This window comes from Pseudopodoces humilis, chromosome 5, assembly GCF_049639895.1.
Source record: "Pseudopodoces humilis isolate 2021_Gansu_Grassland_sample_001 chromosome 5, ASM4963989v1, whole genome shotgun sequence".
In the NCBI taxonomy this organism is placed as follows: domain Eukaryota; kingdom Metazoa; phylum Chordata; class Aves; order Passeriformes; family Paridae; genus Pseudopodoces; species Pseudopodoces humilis.
The window spans coordinates 53,195,857-53,222,520 of record NC_142204.1 but is presented as its reverse complement, the minus strand read 5'-3'; the positions used below and the strand labels follow the sequence as shown (position 1 = coordinate 53,222,520).

The following is a 26,664-nucleotide window of genomic DNA, read 5'->3' as shown; positions in this document are numbered from 1 at the left end:
TGGCGCCGGGAGCTTTTATTTTTTTTGCGTTAATTATTTATCATTTTTGTTGTCGATATCCTCCCCCAATCAGATCTAACGAAAGAGATCCCGGACACGGTGCCGTCACAGCAGCGAACAAAAAGGGAGAATCTCGGAGCTCCCGAGCAGTGAGGTCTCCCCCTGGCCGTCTTACCCGGGTCTTCTCCCAGCCCCAGGGGGAGGGGGACACAGGGGTTCCCCCGCGCTCTCCGCCACCTTGTTCACGTTTCTCTGGCTAGGAGGGAAGAGAGGGCTGCCCCGCTCCGGGGGCACGGGCCAGCCCTGCCCGCCGCCGCCAAGTTCTCCGGGGCCAGGGTCGGGCGAGGTGCAGCCCGCCCATACCTTGCCGGGTGGGCTCAGCTTCCTTGGCTCCTCCGGAGACATCGCCGCGCCCCTGGGGAGGGAAGCGGCCGGAGGATTCCCGCCGAGCTCCGGGGGCTTCTTCCCCCGAGGAAGAAGGCGAGAGGCTGCGCCGGCACGAGGCAAAGACTTAACTGTCCTCGCCGTGGAGCAGCATCCCCAGCGCTGGCATGTGCTGGTTGCAGGAATGCGAAGTGTTGGCAGGTGAATGTATGACACGGTCGAAAAACCCAAACCAGACAAACCAACCAACATCAACAGCGACAGCAACAAAAAACAGAGAAATAAGAAAACCAAACACAAAAACGTACAACACAACTCAAGTAATAAAAAATCAGTGACAAAAAGTGCATGAAAACCCGGTGTTGGCATTTTGGAGTTTGCAAGCTTCTGACCTCTGAGACCAGGGATTCATTAAAAGAGACTTAGGTTTGCATCGAGGGGGGAGCAGAAGCGCATTAAAGCTGACCAGTGTATGCAAGGAGAGGAAGGAATCACCGGCGACTGGAAATAAAAGGCGACGCTTGTTTTTGCGTCGCCGCTGACGGAGGTGCAGCGCTCCCGGCCCGGCAGGGTTCCGAGGGGACCGGCGGAGCCCTGGCTCCAGCCGGGAGATCCGCATGTGCCCTCCGTTCCCCGCCCACGGGCCGCCTCAGCTGCAAGGCCGCGGCGGGAGGCAGCTCAAACCCGTCCTACGGCCGCTCGCTGAAGGAGCGAGGCTGCGGGGAGAGCCGCGACGAGGCTGTGCCGGAATCCTTTCACAGCACACGCCAGCTGGGGTACGGATGAGCCTGGGAAGAGACAAAAAATAATAAATCGCTCGGCTAAGTAAAGTGGAGAACAATAGGGGGCTCCCTTCAAGGGAGAAGCGCAGCGGTGATGGGCGATGGTCGCGGAGTTGCGCGGGGAGAGCCGGCTCGCCCAGCCCGGGGGCGCTCCCCGGGCCCCTCCGCTGGGCGGGGCCGGCCTGGCTGCGGTAGCCCTTCCACGGGCCGGGAAAGGTGCCGAGCACGCGATGAGCCGGGAAAGCACGGAGGAGCCGCGCGGAAAGCCGGTGCGTGGCCGGCTGTCGGCTCCCGGCGGTGCGCGCCGGGGGCAGGCGGAGAGAGGTGGAGGGGCAGAGAGCGGAGTGCGGTGCGGAACGCGGTGCGGGATGCTGTGCGGAGCGCTGTGTGGGATGCTGTGCGGGATGCTGTGCGGAGTGCTGTGTGGGATGCCGTGCGGGGTGCTGTTCGGAGTGCTGTGCGGGTTGCTGTGCGGGGTGCGCGGTGCTGTGCGGGATGCTGTGCAGGGTCCGCGGAGTTGGCCGCGCTGTGCTGTGTGGAGGGCGCGGGTGCGGTTCGCGGAGCGCTGTTCCGAGTGCTGTGCGGAACGCACGGGCGCGCCATGCGCCGGATACGGAGAGCGGGACATGGAGAGCGGGATGCGGAGCGGCGCTCGCCCGGGGCATCGCCCGCTCGCCGGGGCCGTCGCCGGAGTCGGGCGTGGACACAGCGAGGGACCTTCCTGCAGGGTGCCCCGGGACGATTTCGGGGGGCGGCCGCGTTTCTGGGGGCAGAGCCGTTCTTGCAGAGCACCGGACTGCACCGGCAGCGCCTTCTCTGAATACAGCTGTGGGGAGTGGGGAGAGGGAGTCTAGTGGGAAGAGGGTCAGATGAAAGCGGAATCAACAGAGAAAGCTCTCCTAGGGTGCCTGGGGAAATCTTGATCATCATTTGCTAGACCAGAGGTGAAACCTTTTCTGAAGGTGTTAATACTGATGGTGTTCATTAAGTTTTAAGTCCAACCAAGGGCAGAGGAAAATGTTCAATGTAGTTTCCTTTTTAAAAATTGTAGGCTCCTCTTACTCTCACCCCAGCAGAAGGACCTGTGCTGGATTTTCACAGGGTAGCTTGTTTGGTAAGTGGATATTTGCAGGGTAGGAAGTGAAGGCAGGTGTTCTGGGGTATTTGAAAAGGGGCTGATCAGGCTGATGGTAGACATCAGACTGCACAGGGAAGAAATAGTTCCTGTAAACGAGATGTGAGAGTGATTCGCCTTGAAGTCCTGATTATTGTGTAAAGGTTACCTCTGTGGCAGGGGCACAGCAAACCATTACAGAAGAGGCGAGGTAGATAAGACTAATTACATCAGTGAAGAATTCTCTTGCAAGTTAGGAGTTGCGATGTCAAGGCCAAAGGTTTTCCAAATTCCCTTTTGTTGTCAGCAAAACCCATTAATATTCTATATGGGTCGGGTTACTGTGTGCAGGTGGCAACTCTTTACCTGTTCTGTGTGGACATTCATCTATTTGCTCTTTGTGGAATGCTGTACAGGAGAAAGAAACAACTTTTGTGAACATTTAAATGAACATTAGAAAGAGAATTCTTTCATAGTTCAGAGGTAAAGTGTCAAAATAATCAAATTTGTTCCTTTTTTTTTTTTCCTCCTCAGAACTTAATAATAGTGGACATTGCCATTGTTTTGTTTTCATTCAATAAAACCAGATCAGTTTTGTACTGACCGGACAATCTGATATTTTGTGAATGGGTTTTCACTCTAGAACTTCTCATATCCTAATTCACTGAATATTTGCTTTCTTTTATCTTAGTGCAGTTCCAACCATGGCTCAAACAAAATTTTAAACATTTTTTCTGAGGTATTTTTCCACTCAGTTGATAGCTTATTTTGTCCCTCAGTAAAGGGTTCATGTATGTCTGTCTAGCAGTGTCAGCTGTAAAATGTCCATCCTGACTATGCTGCAGAGACATCCTGCTGCTGTCTGTAATTGTAAAATTGTTTAAAACTGTATTTCCTGGTGAATATATTGAATCTTTTTACATGTTTTCAGTGAAAACTTCAGTGCCAGCTGAAGATGGCTGTTTCAGGAACCTTGTTAACAAAATAGAAACATTTCCTATATTTATTTAAGTATTTATCTGTCACTCAACTCATTATTTAGACCTTTTCATTAACATAAAGAGGTTCCGTAATAAGCCTGTCTTTTATTGTAATGAGTCTGTGGTTGGAGTAACAACTGGTTTGGGTTCATTCTGACAAACTGGTTCTGGCAGTGTGGTACAAAAATACACAACCTTGTGTACCAAATATGTGATAAAGCTGAATGATTTTATGAAGGAAGTAATTTCAGAACCAGACACTACATGCAGAAGTTTCCGTCTCCACTGTCTTGCAGCACTCCGCCTCCTTAGGTTTAAAAATAAATATATATTCTAGCAGAACAAGTGGAGGTTTGTGCTGAAATACTGACTTTAAAAATAGCAATATGTTCTGATAATGCCAGATATTTTTAATGAAATAAACCCAAGAGAAGCACGTATTACAAGGTGACTGGAAGAGATGCTTTGTGGTGCACTTACTCTCGGGCTGTGCTGGGGAAATATATGAATTTCTTCTCTGAACTCAAGTTTCTAGTGAACACCAAATACTACAGTGGGGAACCTGGTAAATCAAGAATATATTTGCATTAATTCAAACTTTTATGGTCACTTGGAAAAGGACAGCATTTTACTTAAAATGAAATCTCTGCACATGAGAAAAGTTCATTCAGGCTTTATAGCCCAGAGGCCTTGCTTTTTCACTAAAATTCATTGATAAAAATGGAATTAATTTAGATCATATGCTTTCTGCTTAGCTACACAGACTTGAAATGTTCTGTAAAAGGTAATGTTAATCAATATATAAAAAGCAGTGTGCCATGAATAAATTAAGCAGTATAATAGAAGCTTTTATTTCTTAGGTAACATTAAAAAAAGACTAAAAGGTCTTAAATTTTTAAAAAGAACACTTTAAAATTTTATTTCTTTTTTATAGACAAGCTGTGGCCACTTGCAGCTAAGAAACATACTTCTTCAGGAAACCATGCAAACTGAGGCAAAGCAATTAATGCTTATGAAGACTATAATGTTGAAAAATGCTAATTGCCAATTCATTTGATTTTCAGTCAGTTGCAGATAAAGTATTAGACTGATGATCTTTGGCTCACTGTAGCTTCTGTATTGTTGTTAGAATTGGGGTTGCAGTAGTTGAATTCATCCTTATTTTTTTGCATGAAGACTGACGCTTCACTTTCTGGGCATTCTTTGGCTGTAAGGAACTAGCCTGTGGCTGAAAAAGAGAAAAAGCAGTGTTTTTTTCTTTCAGGAATATTTTCCCTTTTTCAGTGGTACTTTCTTGTTCTCCATATAGTTTTAAATAAGATTAGGCTTATCTTTTATTCCCTTAGTGAATTTATCCCTGCCTGGCTTGTACATCCATGCATGGACTAATGAGTTCATTGTGGAACCATAAAGAAATTGCCTCCATACCTATTTTAGGTCTACTCTTTGCTATTTTGAAGCCATAACCGTGTTTTTCCTACTAAAACAATCAAAAGAACAGATAATTGTGGCTAGTTAGTAGTCCAGTCTTTTCTCTACAGTGTGGACCATATGAGAAGCATCCCATGGGCCTGGATCAAATCGCACTGTAGTGTGAGTCAAGTTGTTGAGTTTGTGGATGACTCTGAGTTTGGCTCACAGAGCTGAAGCCTAGGCAGCTTTATAACCTGTGTGCCTAAAAAGAACCAAGGGAGAACGATGGGATTATCACATAAAACAACACAGATTTTGTATCACTTAGATTGAACCCTGAGCCAAATTCAAGCAAAACTAAATGGGGCATGGAAAGTCCTGTGTGCTGTTCTCAACTGCAGTGATTTTATTTATACCCATCAAACATTTCATTTTCAACTGGTTCTAACACCAGATCACAGTGAGATTCACATTCAGTAAAAGACTTTCCATTGTGAATCTTTTTCTCAGGTCTTCAAATAGCCATCATTTGAAGACTCTGCTTCAACTTTTGTGAGCTTAGTGTTATCATGTAAGAAAAACACGTAACAAAAACAATGTAAAAAAAGCATTACCAAAGTGAATTTTGAGTTTTGCTACTACATGATCTATAAAGGTTTTGTGGTTTTGTCTGTATGGTCTTCCAGTGTGACCATATTTTTGGTAGGAGCAAGTCAGATCACTACGGACAAAGTAGATATTTACAGATGAGCCTGATGCTTGGATTTTCTGTACAGGCACTTGTTCAATGTGATCAATTTCATAGTAAGTAAAACTTTTGTAAAGAAAAAGATAACGTAAATTGTACCCTAGGATGTCCACTGCTCTCTGTAGACTGTAACAGATGTATTGAGTGACTGGTTCAAATGCAATTGCCCACAGTATGCCTATGTAGTATCAGGTAAAATTACTTCCCCTTCCTTTCTTCTCCTCAGAGGTTTAAACATTTATTCAGGCATGTATAATTTTGTTAAGAATTGAAATAAATAAATGCCTTCACTTGAGAATTAAAGTGTGGGCAATTTGGAGATATTTATAACAGTCAGTCAGGTGTTTAGATATGTAGGCTGAAATCCTCATCTCGTTAAAATCAGTGGGATCTCTCCAAATGTCAGTGCAGGCACAACATTGTTCCTATTTAATGTGGTCCAAATGCAAGCAGAAAATAGAGACCTTGTTAATGTTAAACCTCAGCTCAAGTCAAATGTTGGAAAAGGAATGTTGGATGTTCAGCTGGTTTCCTAACATAATATGTTGTGCTCTTTGTATTTGAGAATTCAACTACCTTTTCATGAAAATAATTTAGTGTTAGACATTATCTTGAAGGAGATTTAGATATAGGTAGTTAGCCCCCCGCCAAGTGAACTGTATGGGAGAAATAATCAGTCTGACATCCAAATGAGTTGAATGTGCTTGTACTGCATTGGCTGAAGGGTGTACTTAAATTCAGGTACCCTGATTACTCCATTGTCATAAATGAGACCTCTCCAAGGGTGACAGTGTAAGTGGTTATTGCACTTCTGTAGGCTGGAGCAGAATAATAAAGTTGAACAGAATAATGCAGGAAAACAGAAAATACAATGTGTTATGGATCAGGTCTGTTTCTGGGTGTTGTGCAACATGAAGGTAAATATGAATTACTGTTCAGAATCTGAACACCAAGCTAAGTTTAGTTCTCCTGATTCGGCTGTTGCTCTGCTGGCATCATCAATTTCCTGGCTTATAGTACAGTGCAGCCAGGTGTTCAAATTCACTGAAGGCCAAGATTTGCTAACTTAAAGAACATTGAAAGTAAAACCTAGGTAATGTAACCTATTCAACCACTATTCAAAAGTAAATACACTGTGTGGCAGGTATAAAACTGCTGAAGTAAATGGTATTTCTTACTGTTTTTAAAAATTATTTTTTATTTGTTTTTCAGAAGTACCTCAGCTGTAGGGCAAAATACAAGGACATACGTTACTGACCTCCTTTTAGCAACAGGACCAGACATACGACCCTACTCCTCAGCATCGATTAGGAGCAACTGAAAAACCGCCTCAGAAAAGCTGATCAACCCGTTCCATTGGTGGACATCTTTTATAAAACACACTTCATGTACTTCTGCTGAGATCTTTTTTAATACCTACCTACCGCATGGTTCTATATTACTTACTGGGCACTGATGGTAGCCTCCAGAAAGTGCAGCTTCAAATGGTCAGCCTCATCCTTTAGCAAGAAGAAAAACTGGGTACTGGATAGCAACAACGTCTTCAGAGAAAATGGTATACGAAGGCAAACGATTGGTTTCCTGCCATTGTTTCTTCCTGTTAACAGCCAAATTCTACTGGATGCTCACTTTGATGCAAAGAACTCACGGCCAGGAATATGCCCACTCCATTCGATTGGATGGGGACATCATCTTGGGAGGACTGTTCCCCGTTCATGCAAAAGGGGATAGAGGGGTGCCTTGTGGGGAGCTCAAGAAGGAGAAGGGGATCCACAGACTAGAGGCAATGCTGTATGCAGTTGATCAGATCAATAAAGACCCTGATCTTCTTGCCAATATCACCTTAGGTGTCCGTATTCTTGATACGTGTTCCAGGGACACTTATGCATTGGAGCAGTCCTTAACATTTGTGCAAGCATTGATAGAAAAAGATGGTTCAGACGTGAAGTGTGCAAACGGTGACCCACCAATTTTCACTAAGCCAGACAAGATATCAGGTGTGATAGGTGCTGCAGCAAGTTCTGTGTCCATTATGGTCGCAAATATTTTAAGACTCTTTAAGGTAAGTAACATTTTTTATTTTTTTTTTTTTTTATTTCAAGAACAATGAAATAAGTGAAGTGATTGTGTTGTCATACTTTCGATAAAAGGAAGGACACTTTTCACATTCAAAAATCTGAAATGGCTGATTTGCTCTTTCAAAGCAAAGGGGGAAAAAATACCTTAAAGCAGTGTTTGCAGACCCTATTTTAAGGTGCCAACTGCTTCTCTTAAAGTTCTGAACAATCTGTGCACATATTTACTCTTTAGGGATTTGTATGCTTATTCTTCTACTACTCAAATTTGCTGCATGTTGAACATTTATGCTCATCAAGATTGGGTTGGGATTAATTTCCCAAATTTCCAGGAGAATGAAAAATAAGATTTTAACACAAATACATTTTTTGGAGGACCAGATAATTTCCTTACATAGAAAGGTACGCCAATAATAATCTAGTGCTGTTGATGTGCATGTCTAGCCAAATGAAATGTACTGTAATATCTTTGATTTTCATGAAATTTTACCCCCTCCATATTTTCTGCAAGGTGATATTTTTTCTAGACTTTGTTATCACTTTGTGAAAGATTATTTTTAGGCAACAGTACTAGTGGCATATGTTTCCAAATACTTTATGAAGCTCAGACATTCTAGATAAGGGAAAAGTAAACCTGCCACTTTTAAATTTACTAAGTCAGATGGGAAGATGAACACATTCTTATCAATCAATTTGTATGGAAATAATCAGGCAGCAGGTGCTTAATTTTTAATCCCTTGCAATGGCAAACAGATGATGTTAAGTTGAGAACTTTTTCCTATGTGCAGAACAATTGTAACTTATGTCTGAATCTGTTACTGTCCTACCATCCACTGTTTTTTTCATCCATTCAGAAATCTTGCTTTATTTCATACGATTTTACAATCACCAAAACCCACTTAAAGACCATTTCTTTGACTTTGGTGCAGAAGATTTTGGTAATGTTTAATATTGCTGTTATGTATTTTGAAAAGTGTTGCACTTGTTTTTTAATTGTTGTAACTGAGATTGATTAGTAGTAGAGAAAGTTTGGCCTTTTCTGATGGTTTCTCAGCATAGTGCAGTTCAGTCATTTGAATGGAGATTTTAGTCCTTCCCTTTGGTTCTCCCTCGAAGGAAATAATGAAGGATTTCCAGGTCAGTGGAGGAGCAAAGTGACTGCTGGGTTGTGGTCAGATGTTCCTTTCAGTCTCAAAACTGATGCTAGCTCCAGTTACTGCAGAGGTTTGAGAGTAGTGGACTAGTTCTAGCCATATGATTTACTTGGAAAGTCAAGTACACAAAACTCAGCTAAGACTTAAAAAATGTTCTATATGGAGAGCACCTCTGGAGTTGTGCCTGGTGGAGCAGTTTATCTGTCCTGGGAACTATCAGGCGTGTTGCAGGAGGTGTCTATTTTTCAGTTCACATCCTATCTTGAAGCTGTGTTATCCTATTAAATAATGCATACTTCTGAAATAATGATAGATGGAATGGTCACTTTAGTACCCATTTTAATGCAGGACCACGTAGACTATGACTTACACCCAGTTTTGAGTTGAATAGGATTCTGTAGACTGATTTAAGAAACTAAGCCTGGTAAGACATGCATTAACTGTGAATTAAGAGCAGCAAGAAGGAGAGAGGCCTATGAATTGTCTAAGATAGCGGCAATTTGTCTTCTGAAACCTTGACAGCTACCTCCTGATTTACATTATGCAATAAGATTGCAAATAACATTCTACTGCAGTCTTAATCAATAGAGGGTCATGTGATATCCCCTCTGGGGAAAGATCTTATTTACCCATTTAATTGATGTAACACAGCTGCTGGCAAAAGGAGAAGACATCTCTTTTAGTTTTAAATATAGATCCTGTAGAAATATTCCTAATAGTGTAAAAAAATGGTAAATTATACCCTTTAATGTCTGATGATGGACCAGCCTGTGAAATCTGTTTTCACATTTTCCTCTTAGAAGTGATCTCTTCATGAGTAAAGGCTTCTGGATAAGGTTCTGGGTTAGAAGCATGGCAGAAACCACTCACAATGGTTATAGTCAAGAGGATTAAAAAATAAAGGGTAATTTTTCAGAAACTTTGATGTATAATCCAGTTTGTGTTGTACTCAGACCAAAGACATAGGCTGAAATTCTCAGCAGATGCATCCCCACAGCTTTGTATCTGAGGACTTGGGCCTTGACCTGTGCTCATAGAGGCTCCAGGCACGGAATTGTGTTTACTGTATCTTGGTCAAGGTGGGACACTCAGCTGGGGTAAATGTCTGTACTTTCATTGAAGTCAGCAATCACTGTCATGCAAAAGCCTTTCCATTTTATCCAGGATGAGTGTGATTCATCCATATTTCTGTTTAAAAGTACTATTTAAAAAGTTGAACCTGTAATTTGAAGTTCAGTATTGCCTTAGTACCTGTTCTGAAGTTCCTAAATGCCAGGACTATATATTTTTAAGAACATTATTATCTGGCAAAATTTTAATTTGTAATGAAATTGTGGGAAGTGTATTATATCTCTCAATGTGAATACACAAAGATAGCCTAAGAAGTGCTACTATTAGCAGCCTGAAATTTTATGCTATTTTTCTTTTTCTTGCATTTTTTTCTTTATTTTATTTATTTTACAACAGAAAACATAGAGGTCAATAGTTCTATCTGAAGATCTGGTGGATACCATAAACTTCTAGTAAATGTATTTTTTTTATCTAAGTGTTTCCATGAGAAGAGGGGAGGGAGGCCACCACAGAAAATGACCTCTATCTATAGCCTTTCTCCTAATCAAATGGCTTGCCTTGTATTCTTCTCTCTCCTTTCTCCTTCTGTGAATTTTGAGGTGCATTGGTGCTTAACAGGTGATTTTCTATTGGTCTTACCCATAGAAGGTCCAAAACATTAAGGTACAAATTTGGACAGACTAAATTTCATTGATTGATGGTTTTAGACTTTCCAGAGGCTCTTTACATACAGGAAACACTGGAGCATGGAATTAATTGTGTGAAAGTGGACCTCTTATTCCTTGATTATCATCAGGTTGTTGTTTTTTGCCATAATTTTAAGTGTTCTTTTTCAGGAAACATCAGGAGTGGGCTGCTTCACAAAGAAAACAGAGACAAGGGACCATAGAATGGTAGGATCTGTTGAGGAGCTGGCTGTCTCTGTTGAGCAGCTCTCATTATCACAATGAAAATCTTTCTACTGACTCAATCTGTCAAAATATTAGTCTTACATCCTTCCTTATATTTGTTTTACAGAAATTATGTTTTCCTGTAGGGTGATTAGGCATGACTAGATGGAAACTTTTATCTGTTTTGTGTGACACTTAGGAGCATCTGGGTTGTTTCCCAGGCCCCCCAAACTTGGCCTGGAGGAAATGAGAGACTACGTAGCTTAGCTTACTTCTTGTGTTATGTTCCCTGTATTCAAAGCTTTTACTTGTTTAATGTCTGAATTACTTATGTCAATGGTTAAAATCTTCTGGGAAGTGAGAGGTGTTTGTTTATGCTTGTGTCCTCACATCTAAAACCCACATACTATTTCTGAACTCCTTGGTACACTCCACCTGTCACCTTCACACATCTTCTACCTGGTGTCACACTAGGAGCAGCCTAGGGAGGATGGTTTGCATGCAGATTGGGATGGGTGGACAGTATGCTTGGTGGATTGTGATCTCAAGCTTTTTATGTATATATTTATGTACATGTGTATAAGGCCAAATATTCATCAACAGCTTTATTCCTTCCTTGCCTTACTTTGCCTTGCCTGGCCTTTCCTTGTCTTGCCTTCTGTTTTCACCAGTTTCCCAAGGCTAAATTACTTATTTCCTCTTTTTGATCAAATTTCCTTTTTGCTGTGGAGCTGTAATCCACTTTAATAGGTGCTGTCTGAAGGGACTGGTATTCACTTCATGCACATTTGCCTTATACATTTCATGCACATTTACCCCTATACAAGTACAAGTGCAAATGACATTTGCACTTTCAACTTTATGGTAACCATCCAAAATGCAAGGGGTAGTTTCTTTCAGTATGTCTAGAAGTGTATATATTAGTTCCACTAGCATTTTGCTTATTCATTTGATTGTTTCATTGCCTCATTTTGGATTTTAGTGTATATCTTTGCCTGGTAGCTTTACACAGCTACTAGGGCTATGCTTGTATGATGCTTTTTATGCTTAGTTGCAGGTCTTTTTATGTTTGGCTTCCATTTGGCACTTTTGCTGCCTTGTGCTCTAGACCTGCACTGAGCAGCAGACAGGCCTCCCAGAAATGAGGGCATTACCATAGTACAGAGGCTTATCTCACTGAACTTCATAAATGCTGGGATTTGAATTTAAATTGTGGCAATGGAGTGCATCTCATGAAAGGAATATGATGTAAATAAAATGTGATAACATTTTACCACCTAATTTCAGAGAGCAGAAACGTATTTTTGTGAGGCAACCTGAGGCATACACAGATCCTGATCTAGACTATATCTACAGAAGTATTTGCACTTCGTGAGCATTACAGACTACAAAGGCTCTAGGAAGACGCAGGAGTCAGTCTGTTCCATGTGTGACTGCGGGCCCTTTCCATAATGGAAACACTGTATTATGTACTTTAAAGAAATAAAGAAGAGGCTCAAGAATTTTACCTAACATATTAGTATTCATTAATAAAAAAATGTGATGCACTCATTAAAATATAACCATTTTCTGTTCACTGTGTCCTGCTGCATATGTCAATATTTTCCACTGCATACCATTGAAATGTGTAATAAGATTTTTTTTCCTGGTGGTTAAAACGTGGAAAATTTTGTGTGAAGTGTGAAGAAAAATTATTGTATTTAGGGAGAAGATGACTAAAACATTTTGAAATAGGTCTTAAGATGAACATATTTATTTTGCTTTCATTCTAGATAATATTTGCACTTTCTAAATAATTTTTATCTATAAAGGAAACCAATACATCCCATTTAATTTTACAGTGCTTTTTTTGTAGCTTAGTACATGCATATATATGTTTAGTGCCTGAGCATCTTGTTATTGGCTGGAAAATACCTTTATTATGATCATATATTTTTTTCATAATTGAACTTTTTTTGCATAGAAGAAACATTCATCTCTCATTATATTTCCATGGCAGTAGACACCTGATTATGCAAAAAACCCCTTTTAATTCAACCAAAATTCTTCTGTCAGTATCAGGTTAAATGTGTGTGGTCAAGAGAGGCAAATACCAGGTCAACACCAATATAAAATTATAGGTACTAGAAGTACTTTGCTAGCATCAATAATGAAACAGTTGCCAAATTTTTTTAGTTGCAGCCAGAAGAAATAATAGGTTTTCAGATTCTGTGAAAACTGCTAGCACTGATTAGTGTCAAATTTTATTTGTGCTAAGCTGCTTGAGGCAAGAGAGTACAGAACCAACTTGATGCATTCATTCATTGTTTTACAGTATATTAGTTCCATAAATACTCCTCTGAAAGTTTAAGAATTTTGGTTTCTCACACTCCTAGATGGAACTATAACCTGTGGTTAGAGTAAAAGGGTAATCTGTTTTTCTCTGTTTTCTTCATTTGTTTGTCATTGGTTTGCTACAAGGTTTGAGAAGCATCTTCTGATCTTTTTGTTTTTCTCTTTTGTAATTTTGATTTGCTTGTGTTGAAGCATTTCACAGGAACAATCAGAAGCTTGATTAATATTAGTTAAATTTTGAGATGTCTCCCCTGCTTTTGTAGGCATGTTGAAACTGCCTGAAATGTTGAGGGTTTTATGTCATTCCATAAGTACAAGACATGAGCACCTTTCAAAGAGAGTGTAGCTGTTAAAGACCAACAATCTGATTTTCTTTCTACTTCCCTAAGGGCAGGGAATATATAGCTATATATATATATATACATACACATTTCCCCCACATGAAGGAAACTGCATAGGCAGAGAAAATAATTTCATCCTTTCATGGCTGAGGCCAGGTGACACAGACAATCCACACCCATATCACATTCTCCTTTCTTCCCCCAAATCATGGGGCTGCATGCAAATTACCAGGAGGGAATGATTCCTGACCCATGATGGCTTCTGAAGCCTGTCAGAAAATTGGGAGACTTGGCTGGCACAGGTCATGGCCGAGTTATGGACTGTCCTGACAGACTGACAGTGGAGACAGCTGAGCTGTTGCTGAGAGAAGTGCTCTGAAATAATGTGATTTACCAGCATAGACATTGCTGCTGATTTCTCAGGACAGAGCTCCTCTGCTCCTACGTCACAGTGAAGGGAAGCCAAGACACTGCAACGGTCACTGACGCGTTTTCAGTGCTTTACTACAGCAATGTTAGTTTTATTAGCTACAATGAGAACCAAATTAAGATGACTTTTCCCCCCTGGTGTTTAATTGTTTCAGTACAGTAGCAGTTGGGCAATGTGAATAGTCCTGCATTCTGACTGTCATCAGAAACCAGGCACTACTGTGTTACAGCCAAGTGGTAGATTTTGTGTGTTTACTTATTTCCATTCTCATTATTTTCCCTAAAGCATATTGTGCTTTTAGGATTAAACTGGTTTAGAGTGCTTAAATGTATATCCTTCTGCTTCCTAGCATTTATCAAAGTAGTCATCAGAACAAAAGTCGTACTGGAGGACACTAATTCCACAGGAATGAATTAGATAGCCAAGAGCAAAACACTCCTCTGGGCTGGAATCTATATGTACTCCCAGCAAGATATTATGTCCCCTATGCCTCTGACAGGACAATTAAGCATTTAAGTGAGGCCTTAAAATTAGGAGGCTGTTGGCCCTTGGCTGTCTGTGTCCTCAATAGAAAGAATAAAATGCTTTCAGAAGGGGACTGGATCAGGTCTGTGAGTGTGCATGCATCTTTCTTGTTTACAGAAAGGTTATGGGTTGATACATGCTTGCACTTGCATCAGATAGAACCTCTTCTCACTGGAAGGCTTTGGAATCCTTTGACGGAATTGATAGGAGGTTTTATATGAAGATTTCAAGCACTCACATGAGTAGTGCTGGTTTCCTCACTTTCCTTTGGAAGGAATTTTAGTCCTCTTCTTTTCTCTTTCTTTCTCCACACATTTATTTATTTCCCTAGGTTAATTAGAAGTGCTACTTTTTGACCACTGTTGCCAGTATTTTTTCAAGTGGCTATTTCATTCTATAGTCTTCAAAGAAAACATTTTTCAGACATGCTGAATAGGCAAGACTCTGACTGAGTCTCGGTTTCTGCAGGTTGTGAGGATGAGTGTGTCAGCAGGAGGAAGAGCTGTAAATTAGAAAACTTATGTGAGGGATCTATCTGTGGGGATAACAGGAAAAAAGGGAAATGCTTGAAAAGATTGAACTTTAAAGGGACAAGGATCTCTGTCTTTTTTTACCTCCCTGTAGGACTTCTTGTCTGGCAATTCAGATAGATACTGGGCTCTAACTCTTCTCTGAAGAAAACTATTTGTGATAGCAATGCTGAGATATTCCATGGTATTGTGAGATCTCGCTTCATATTGTTTTTCTTTTTCAGCTTGAGACTGTGGGACATGAACAAAAGTGATGTTTCTGAGCTGGAATAATTAATCTTTTGAGTTTTGGCTTATGTTTTTTCACTAAAGGTGCCTCCAGCATTTAGTTATGTAGCAATGGTATTTGTAGAGGCAGAATCTCTATTCCTTCTTCACTAGTGCATTTTGCACATAGCTCTTCCAGAAATTGGAAAGTAGGAAAAGTATGATAGCCCATTTTGGGTATCATTCTATGAAAAGTGCCCAACAATTTCCATAAGATTTTTACTTTGAGAGTGGCTCTGTTACTTTAAAATGCCATTGCAATTGTCTTCCAGGCAGGGCACAGTTTTGTTAAGCGACTCCATTACATTATAGGAACAATGATCCCCTGAAGTGATGGTTACTCTTCAGATAAATTTTCTTTGTTTTTTTGTTTGCAAAGTGCTGTGGAATATTAAGGTCTTAGTGAAAACTTATGACCACAGTTTTACTTAGGCAATTCATTGGAGAAGCTATTGATCCTACAGTGATTCTCTAGGCCTGACGCTTTGGAAACAAAGCCCAGGAAGCCAACTGAAGAAAGGGCTGTTTTTTTTGCCATTGTGGTTTCTTCTCTGGGTATCATGCTTATGCTTTGGTTTTATGAGTAGTGCTGAAACATAGAGTGTCCCAGAAGAGCTGACTTCCTTGAGAGTTAGACAAGAACATACCAGTCTAGAAGGTGTGTGGTATGAATGTAGGTGAGGTTGCAGGAGGTCTCCAGACTGATCTGCCTATTTGGATGATGTGTAAATGGACTATTAAATAAAGTGGAGCATGTTGAAATTCAGTGCTATATTAAGACAATACCTATTGGCTAATAATAGAAAAGAGAGAATATATAGCATATATACGTGTGCTTTTGTAAAGGATGTTTGTTCTGTTGTTATATTACTGTAATCTATTGGCTGTGGACCACATAGTCCAAACAACCTTTCAAGATAGTGCTGTGGGAGAAGAGAATATATCTTGGCAATCTGAGACAGGAACAAATTTATCATTAGGAGCAGCATAAAAAAACCTGGGGAATTCAGTCTGTGCTTACTGCTATGGTGTCTGGGACCAAACCAAAACCACAGAAAGAGACAAATAGGCTGTCAGGGCTGGGATCATACACTGAATGGAAAGTGCAAAGGCCTTGGAATCCCAAGACTGTGGATGTCTTGCTGCAGGGGCATGACTTGTTTTAGTATTTGAATTTCTGGCTTCTTCTGTGTTCATGAGGCGCAGACAAGTAGTGTAAGTAGCTTAATTTTTCTATATCCAGCTGGATAGGACCTACTTGTTGAATTCTGCTCAAAAGGGAAACAGAACTTGATTTTTGTGTGACTTTTAGTCTTGCTTAGGTGAGGAAGAATTTCTGAGAGAACAGTGAATTCCAGGGAAGCCAGTGAATGATATCTCTCTTAAACTGGATTTATCCAGAGGCAAATAATGTCCTATGTCCATTAAAATATTGTGTCATCACTGTTAGTAGGCTTTGTATTTGAGTAGGGTTTGTCCAGCAAGCACATAGAAAAAGTGAACATGGGTCCTCTGTTGCTTTATGTAATTTTCAGACACGATCATGTTGATGCACTATTGGTAGCAGTCTGAAAATAGATAGGGATATGTTCAGTTAGAAGAGATTTTTCTTTTTTTTTCAATATGGGACAGTAATGATCTTGGGGGGAAGATGGCAATTTGATCTCCACAGACATGCCTCTCCAAATAATAATTTTATAATATAGATAAACTACAAACCTAAAACTCCAAATTCCACTCATAAAGAGGATTTAGTAGAGCACGGACATATACATATATATATATATATATATAGAGCTAGGATATTGTTTCTGGAATGAAAATATGAGCTGATTATTAGGAAAAGATAGTACTCTCTTAGTACTCTCTTAGTACTCTCATTAGGAAAAGAAGTACTCTCTTATATGTTGTCTAAAGTTTGAAACAGTTGTGTATGATAAGAAAAGTGCCAAATTTTCTACTTCCTCTCTGAAAATTAGACTGGGTAGAAGTATAAAAATATACATTTTTTATACCAGCAGGAAAAAAACAGGATCTAGTTAAAGTAGCCAGTGTTTTCCACTCCTGAATTTGATGGTTCTGCTTGCCATGTTTTGCACAACAAAGCACAGGATTTAAAAGTTACCAGCTGCTATATTTGCTTTCCAAAGTGTGAAGAAAACATGTATTGTCCTGAGGATTAAAGGGCTGATTCTCTTTGTGCTCAGTTCAGGCAGAACTGAAGTGTTTGTAATGAAAGTAAAAGCTATTAAAAAGCATGAAACATGAGAGAAAAATAACGTGTTTATGTCTTCTTTGTTGGATAGGATTTGATGATGCCCCTAGAAAGTTTTAAGTGTAAACATTTGTCTTATTAACTAGCATTTCTTTTGTGCATGTTGCAAACACTTCCACTTTCAAATCCTAAGTGCAGTCAGAGCTGTTGTTTCAACCCACTGGGAACTGTTTTGCCAAATATCATCTGAACAACAAGAACTCATCATCTGTGAGCTAGTTCACATCTCCAGTACTAACTTAACAGCATTTTCCAAACTGAATCTGTAGGATATTAGAGACTGCAAAGACAAATAATATTTCTAGTTCTAGTCTTGGTGACTGGAATAAGACAGGAGGATAGCTGTGCTGTATATGGGAGCATCAAAAGCTTGCAGTTGGAACAGATGCTGAGAGTGCCCTGTGACTCAAGGTATGATTTCCTGCCATTCCTGCCAAGTTTCAAAGCTTGTGAGGTTTTTTTTCTCTCCTTATTTCTATTTTTGGGCTGCATAGCAAAGAACTTGTGCTTTGGGAATGAAGATTCACCATTCTAGTTATACTTATTTTGTTGTGTCTTTGCATACACATCAAATAATTATTCTGGCCTGCAGGAAAGAATGAGAGTAAAGATGTAAAAAGCTGATGAGAATGCAGGGTATTTTTGGTATGGATCACATAATCGCTTGGCTCAATGGCAAGCTGCAGAGCTTTGTGTGAGTGTGACAGTTTCCCCTTGCTGTGTGGTAGTGCTCGTTGAAGCCTTACGTCCTTTGTCTTGCTTCAGTACAGTTTTTCTCTGTGACCTTGGGCAAGTCACACAGCAGCGAATCCTCAGCCTGGTGGGTGATGCCTGTGGAGCTGAGTACCCAGGGGCTCTGGAGGACTGATGGCCAGGGCTCACTGCCCCTGCTTCCCTGGTTAGAGCACTTCTGTGGCTGAAGGGATTTGTGAATATAAAGGCTCCTTGATAATCAGATATAAGAGTAAGGGGTAGGGGCATATAAGTACTTCAGATAGCTAGTCCTTAACGAGGGATTCCTTGTATCCTCTTGCATAGCTCTCTCCCCTGGGTTTTACTATGAAAGGAGATTATCCAACTCACAGTATGATTTAAATATGCAAGTCATTGGTCTCAGGAGCAAGTGGTGAAGCCTGCCTGACCTGTAATCAGAGGCTGTACATCCCCCCTTAGAAAACCATGACAGTCAAAGAAAGAGAGCTCCAGAGTCAGGAGAAGGTATCTGGATTATTGCCCAATAATATTAAAATTGTTAAAATTCATATCTGCAACCTATATTAGAGTGATTGGGAAGAAATGAATATTTATAATTCTTTTGACAAAGCATGAAATTAAGTAGTATGGGATTAAAGAAAATTAAGATAGGTGTGTGCAAATGTGTGTTCTACTAAGCTGAGAAGACTTCTTGTGTTCTTAAATGTTTGAGGTAAGAAGCAATCAAAACAGTTTTGTAGAAGACTTGCTAGCTGAACATTACGCCAGTATGCTTCTTGGTGTCTCAGGAACCTTTTCTTTATTTCATTTTTTTTAATTTTTCATGATAATTTCATTAGAAGTTTGTCTACTTATCTCTAAATTGAGTAAAATCCCCAAGATTAGGCAACTTCTGGCAGCTCTGTGGTGAATAACTGCCTCATCTGTTTGCCAGGAGCTAAGAGGAGATTCCATACCTTTTAGAAAAGGTGATTCATAATTTTAAATTTCCTCCTTTCAGTTGTTTTTAATCTACCCCAAGAATGAAAGCAATATTGTGAGCAAGGCTCGGCAAATAATTAGTTAATTTGACAGCTGAACTGAAAGTAAACATTCATTTTATTCTGAACCAAAATGATCATGTTTAATGAAACTTGGGGGCTTCTTTTATGGGTTGAGTTTTCATTTCTTTTTTTGTTTGTTTGCTTTCTTTCTATTTTTGAGATTTTATAATGTAAAATGGAAGTGCTAGGTTTGAAATGTCAGTCTTGGGTACCATTTGTTAAGTGCTGGTGCCCCTCTTACCCCACTATTTACTCATGACTTAAACAAAGCTCTTGGAAAAATTCTTTTGAACTCAGAGAAGGAAATCGAATATAGCTTAGGAGATGGGATAGCTCAATTCCAGACCCCACAGACAGAGACAAGACTATTCTATAGTAAAATTCTGAGTTCTGGTCACAGAGTGTGAGAGCTCTGCAGTAACAGGGCTGACTGGGCATGCTGTATGCAGTGAACTTCCACCCTGTGACTTTTCTTTCTGCCAGAACAGGTCTTTTCTCACCAGTCTGCTGTGTGCAGGACTTTCCCTGGAGAGCTCTACTCTCAGAGCTGTTTGTTCAAACAGGTCTCTAATGGTGCATCTTCTTGAAAACTCTTTCCTGCTCTTCTACCTCTAGACAGTTGGATGCATGTGAACGTTGCTGTTGCCAGATGCTGTCTATTCACTGATGATAAGCTTTCACAATGGGAAAATTTTACTTCATCCATGCTAAAATTCATTAAATGTTCATTAGAGTAATGATTTGAACTTAGCTATTCCCATTCCTCACTGAGTACTGGACTATACAGTGAATTACTCTCAGGCGGGTCCAATGGAAGTTTAATTGTTTGTGAAAACATGAACAGCTTCAGCAGGAGAGACTTTCATGTCCAAAACCCCTATAACTCAATGTTTAGTTGTTCCCAGCTGAGTACTTTAACCACCAGGCTATCAAGTATAATTCAGGCAGCTACTGCAGCCTCATTTTTCCTTTTGGAACACACTTGTGCATTGAGAGGATAAAGTACCAAAAAAATTGACAGATACATGATGACAGAGACCAGAACCAAAGGAAAACCTTTTAAGAAGTCCTGATAAATGCCATGGGGGGACCTGAGAGTAAAGCACATTTGAATATGAAACAATCCTTTATGTGCTTTAGCCATGGATTGCCAAGATTTCTCTTAAATACTAAGCTTGAAGGTCTTGGCCAGAGCAGTAATATGAAATTCATCTCACTTCCATCTTCAACTGCCTAGCTGAACATAGATCTCAAGGACAGACCCTTGGATTTGTATGAATGACTGAATCATCCCATGTGACTCTGAAGTGCAGTGGGCTTCTGGAGGAGCCTATGTATGTGTACATAGATGAAGACACAGTGATTTTCAAAGACTGTGAGTTTCTAACCACCTCCTGCTGTACAGCACTGACAATCTCAGTTCTGAACTGTCTAAATGCCAAGCAGCTCCTTCAGTATTTAGGGCTGATATCTCTGCAGTGCAAAACCCTTGTCATGAACTGTCTTATTTACTTACTCTCATAAAATGTAGTTGGCTTTTATTCTTGACATATAGGCTTTGATTTGTTTTACATGTAGGACTTTATAGAAGGAGTGTAGAAATTTTTTGAATATGAATAGAGAACATTGGAGGATACTTCCACAGTAGCTATTGACAGTGATATGTTGTGAATATTGTAGTTACTACAGTTATTTAGGCAGACTGATTCATAACAATAAATAATGTATTTAATTTCACAGTTCCTATTTGCAGCAGTGCTCCAGATTCCTCGCTATAATACACTACAGACCATTAAAATATTAAAACACACAAAAAATGAATCATAACAATAATGCAAAATGGAAAAATAAAACAAATAACTGGACTATGATGGAAGCTTTTTTTTTTCCAAATCTGACATACTAGTCTTTCTAAACAGTGATTGGCATTCCTTAACTGAAGACTCAGGATGTGGAGAGATCAGGAGGAGGCAAGGGCAGCATACAGCCAATATTTCTGCAAGTCTTGATTAAATCATACATCAGTAGAATTTATTTGGGACACTTTTCAGATCCACTGACTGAAAAATAATGAAGTTATGGAGTTGGATGTCTATATGAATCTTCTTGATTTTATTAAAAGATTCTGTTCTAAACACTAAGGGGGGCAAAAAGTGAAAAAAACATTATACACATACTTATTCCCACTTTGTAAGAGCTGAATTCTGCTCTACCTGCACCATGTCTGTGCCAAGGAGAACAAAAAGTGATGGCAGAAGCCTGAGAACTGAGTGCAGGCAGTGCTCTGCAGTGCCAGCTGCCACCCCTGGGCGCTGCACCGGGGCACCTGAGGACATGGGAAATGCAATATCACTAGATCGAAGTGGCTATACATTTGGACAAATAGAGCTGCCCTATGCCTCAAACCACCTTATACAGGTGCTAATATTAACACCAAATATTACCTGGCAGTGTATCAAATAGGGTCCTTGCTTTGGTTTACAAGAACCTGCCACGTGTGATCTTTGATGTGCTGGAGAAGCCTATCCTTAGCCAATGAGTTGAAAGCCATCCACCCTGCCAACAGTGGTAGGTTGTCCTTTGTGCCAGGAGAGCCTGTGGCAGCTGAGCACTGCCTTTGCAGGACACACATCTCCAAGGGTTCTCTTGTGGGTACAGCCTCAATTTCCATCCACTGCAATGGGAATGTCTGAAGCTGGTGTAAGGGCATTAAGTGACTCACTGAAATTCAGTGCAAAATGATATGTTAAGTCTCCTCTGCCTTTGGTTACTGCTGGAAAGCATTACAGAATGGTGTAAATTAAGAAGCATTTATTGTTACCTTAGGAAAAGGTGAAAGGAATACTTAGGTCTTTTCATCACACGAGCCACTGTAGCACTTCTGAGTGGATGATGATCATAGGAATGACTTAAAATTCTCTCTAACAAACCTTGATAGTAATACTGCAAAATGCAAAATGCAGCTACAGACCTGTCCTAGAAAATCTTAAGAGCATTTAATATATTCTTAATCAAAGGATTATCAAGGAAGCACCAGCAGAAAAGTGAAGTTAGTAAAATTCTGCTGCTGATAAAACCAAAAGTAACATTACTTCTAGGTATGCTTGATCATTTTACAGTGCTACATGTGGAGTTTTTTTTTGAAAATGATTTAACTTGCCACAAATGATGTCTGAACTGGCCATCTATCACTGCACAGTTTGTCTGCAGTGCTTAGGAATTTAACACACAGAATGACAAGTGTAATTACATGCTTGTGAAACATATGCCATAATTTATGGATATTAAGCAAGTATAAACAAGAGATCAAATCCTAGTGTAAGCAGTCATCCAAGAAATCATCTTGACATTTATTTCATTAAAATCTTTCTTTCAGTACGGCAGTCAGAATGTACCTGAGTTGCACTCACAGCACATCTGCAGATACTTGCCAATTACTGCATTTTGCAAAGCAAAGGACCAGATACATGCATGCAGCATTTATTTTTCAGTTACATTTTGTGCATGTAGTTATGTAGGTATTTATCATTCTTATCATTATCTCTTATTATTATCATTGTCATAACTATTATTAATATTATTATTATTAATCTCCCACAGGTGATTATTATACAGGACCTGAATAGCAACAGCCCTTTTCACCTGTTTACACTATGTGTTAACATTCACTATAATTTAAATTAGAAAACTGAGTAAAAAAGGCTCAAGCCCTAGAGAGCTGGTGGCTTGTTCACTTGAGATCCTGCTAAGAGGAGAAGCAGAAAACGAGGAGTGAGATGTGCTGGGTGAGATGTCCCCAAAAGACTGGTGCTGTATATGTTAGGCGTAATCCCAGGTGTGAGCATGGGAGCAGGCTGGGCTCAGACTCCCAGCTGCGTTCTTCCACACCCTCTGGCTTACTGCAGTGCTTAGAAGGCAGTGGGGTTGCTTATATTGTATAGATTGTAACATTTATTTTTATTTACTGTTGTCAGGAAATGCCTTTGTCTGCCTTATCCCTCCTGCTAAGTGGTGCTTTATTCCATGAGCACTGCCAGGGAACTAGAATAAGCCAATATTTTGAAAAGGAGGGAAAAAGAAGGCGAATCTGGCAACCAGTCCCTACAAGGGGCAAAATAACATAACTGATATAAAACAGTATCAATGTGCAATGAAATATATTAAATGCCAGCTTTCCACGGAGGGATGGAAAATAGGTCTTGCCAAAGGTAACAGCACTGACTTCTGTGATTCTTAGAATCATTTGTCACTCTGTGAAGTACCTTAAGCATACTTTATTTAACAAGATCATCATAATTATATATATATATATATTCAGTGTTATTTCTTTACATCGATAGTAAGTTAGGCAGATTTTTTAGGGGTTTGTCTGGATAAGCTTATGCTCAGGGATGGGAAGGAAGGTCCAGAGGGAAAAGTCCTTCTCTGCTAGCTGCTGCTGATACTGCTCTTATGCAAATGCCTGTTTCTGTTAAGGAAATATTTTCTTGCCAGGTTGCCAGTGCTCCTCTACGGCCACTCTGGACACTCCTTTCCTGATTATTAGCCAGAAAGTAAAGGGTTGTTGCAGCCAGTTTTCCTTTAACCTTTGTACTTATCTAATTTGTTTCTGAGGTTTTCAAGGAATATCTGTGAGACATAAGCAGGGCATGCTGGTGGGAGCTGAAATTTCCATATTAGCTAGAAGGTCTCTGAGGGTCTTCAAGTGAGATGAGCAGTTGGGAGGAAGAAGGAAAAAATGTGTCAAAGGCAAGAAAACAAGACTGTGTCAGGGAGGAAACCTACAGAGGAAATTACAGCAAATATACCTGGTCTCTCTTGGTTGTGCTATCTTACATTCCTGCCATCAGTTTAGCAAGATGATACCAGTTGTATCATTTGAATATATTATTTTACTGTTAGTTTGAAAGCTATTTCAAGGTATGCACACTGAGAAAAAACAAAAATTTTGTGGGTCAAAATTATTCATGTTATGTATCCTGCAATATAAAATTCTGTCTCTATAACTAAAACCAAAAGTGATTAAGCAAATACTGACTTGATGCAGAAGTTGTTGCTAAAATTGTCCCATAGTGAATCTTATCAAAATCATGGTGATTTATCATGAGATTAGGAAAACAGCTACTGCTTAGTTTGTGCTTTAATCCTAATGATTGGTAGTATGTGCAAAGTTGTAAAAGAGTAGTCTGGAAGAATATTTGAAATTTAGTCATAGAATCATAGAATATATTCTTGAAATTCAGAGGATAGAAGGCAAAATTATCAGGGCATGGTACTGTCAGGACACTGTGATTGCAGCAGGAAGTTGAGGACAGAAGACACATCTGTTTCAGCCTGCAACCACCATGTGAGCAATGCTAACTTACTACTGCAATATTGTGGCCTGCAGGGTCCTGAGCCAGAGGACTATTTAAAAGATTAATTGGCTGGAAAGCATTCGGCACCTGAAATCTATCTCTGCTGCTTGACTTTCAGATAGATAAAGTGTCAAGATTCTTTGCACTTGAAATGTCTTTTTGGGCTGGAAACACTCCATTTCCCCAAACAGACAGACAGTATGCTTGTTTATAATGAAACATAATATTATAAAGGATGTAATGGAATAGCAAGGTACAAACTCGCATGCTTAATGGTTTCTTCACTACACCTACAGTCTTGAACAGATGGACCAGGTATCAGAAAGTTATTTGCCCTGAAATTTTCTACATTTATTGGATGTTTTCAAGAATACAGTTATTCCTGAAAAGGGTATTGACATCTCATTTGATTATTCATTTAACCTGGGAGGTTTCTGGTACATGCAGGGTGATGGGGAGATTGTTTGCAAAAATCATAATCCCTCCACAACTTTCTTTTGCAAGGGAATGAGTACTACTAAGGTATCTGTCTTAATCCATTCCCTGTAAGATGATAATATCAGCCCTTTTCCAGTACCATGAACCTTGTTGTAACAAACAAAATTTGCTTTGGGAATCCCTAGCTTTAACAGGGCCTACTCACTATTCTTTAGCTGTTCTCCTAAAAGCTGCTAGGTTTTAAAGCACTTTGCACCACTCTGGAATTGGCTGCAGAGCAATCAAGCATGGTGTAATTTGCCACCAGGCTCATTACTTTTTCAGCTCTTCAAGATCTTTCAGGGCTACACCTGAGGTATGCCTCAGTACTACTTTTAAGAAATCCATGATGTGAGTCCTGGATTCATCTGTATGTGCCACAGTTTGGGTCTCACTGCAACCAACAGCATGACAATGATCCAGTGATTGTGTTCAGGACATCATCCTGTGTTTCAGAAGACTCAGAGGCACTGGTATATGATAGGCTTTTAAATCTCTTTTGTTCAGCTAAAACAATGTTTAGACTTCATGGTAATAAACATCGAGGCTGTTTGGTAAAGGGATTGGTCACAGACAAGCATTCCTGTGTGCTGCTTTTGCTCTTGTGCAAATCTTGTCAGTTAAAAGTTTTCTGACTCCCTGTTTCAGACATGCAGTTGATTCTTCTTCCTTTTCAGTTCAAAAAAGTAAAGAAGCTAGGAATTAAATTTGAATTTAAAAAACCAAAACAACATACTGTAGTATCCATTCAAATTCCCTCTTGCTCTGTTTACTAAGAAAGTACAAAAACCTAATCTGTTTAACTTTTCTCATAAGCCAAGGAAACACTTAAGTCTTTATTACCTCCGTACCAACCTTTCCTATCTCTGATTTTCTGTATGGATTTTAATGTTTGCTTGCTTCGTAAGACCCATTTGAATAGCTTGCGTAGCAGAACTCCGCATGTGATTTATTTTTTTTAAGTTTTAAAAATGAACCAAACCAAATACTGTCTAGTTTGCTCATGGAAATTTATACATGAATGATAAAGAGAAATTTCAATGTATGTGACTAATAAATTAGCAGTCTGTGGTCCAGAGAGAAATGGAAAATTGCAACATTAAATCAATTTTATGTGATAACATAACAAAACAACAGATTGTTTGGGGTACTTGAGGTAACCACCTTTCCCTGATAATATATGATTTTCAGTAGCACTGAGCAACACATTCTTCATCAAGTTTATAGTGAAAATTTCTGACAGTGGCAGGTGAGGAATTAGTTTTGAGGATGATGTCCTTCTGGTGGCTCATGCTGAGAATGATATTATTTATATTAAGTGGCAAAATAGCCTGGCAGCACACAGGCAATTACCTCAATTTTATGTTTAGTGCTCTTCTCATAAATCTGTGTAATGATGGCATCTCTGTTATGAGCTTACATTAACTTACTGGTTACAGTAATTCTATTGAAGCAAGTAAATGTCCACTCTGTGATGAAGGTAGTACAATTATGGTATTCCAAATAAATAATTGCTGGAGCGATATATACAAGAAGAACAGATCAGGGCTTTATGAAAGTAAACATTAATTGCACAATTAGGTAGAGCTTTGGTAGTGATTTTTCTTGTGTATGTGTGAATTTTGTTCTCTGTAAGGATTTTTTTCTGAAGAAGACAAAGTGTCAATTGCTAATTTTTTTTTTTTTTTGGCGGCATTCTGCCCTCCAAAGTGGTGTTTAAAGTCATTAATGGAGGTGAAGCAAAATACAATATACGTCCC

General features: G+C 39.8%; 1 protein-coding gene across 4 annotated transcripts in view; it reads left to right on the top strand.

The window, feature by feature from the left end:
- GRM8 (glutamate metabotropic receptor 8) overlaps positions 1 to 26,664 on the top strand; it is a 311,935-nt gene that overhangs the window by 522 nt on the left and 284,749 nt on the right. For 2 of the 4 annotated variants that reach the window (XM_088054854.1, XM_088054856.1), the window contains exon 3: positions 6,634 to 7,483. In XM_088054854.1, coding sequence (XP_087910980.1) covers positions 6,974 to 7,483 — 510 coding nt within the window. In that variant the 5' untranslated portion in view covers positions 6,634 to 6,973. Of the gene's footprint in view, positions 1 to 1,085; positions 1,161 to 1,374; positions 1,436 to 6,633; positions 7,484 to 26,664 lie in introns of those variants that run through there. The other 2 variants (XM_005519219.3, XM_088054855.1) reach the window with 2 other exon arrangements.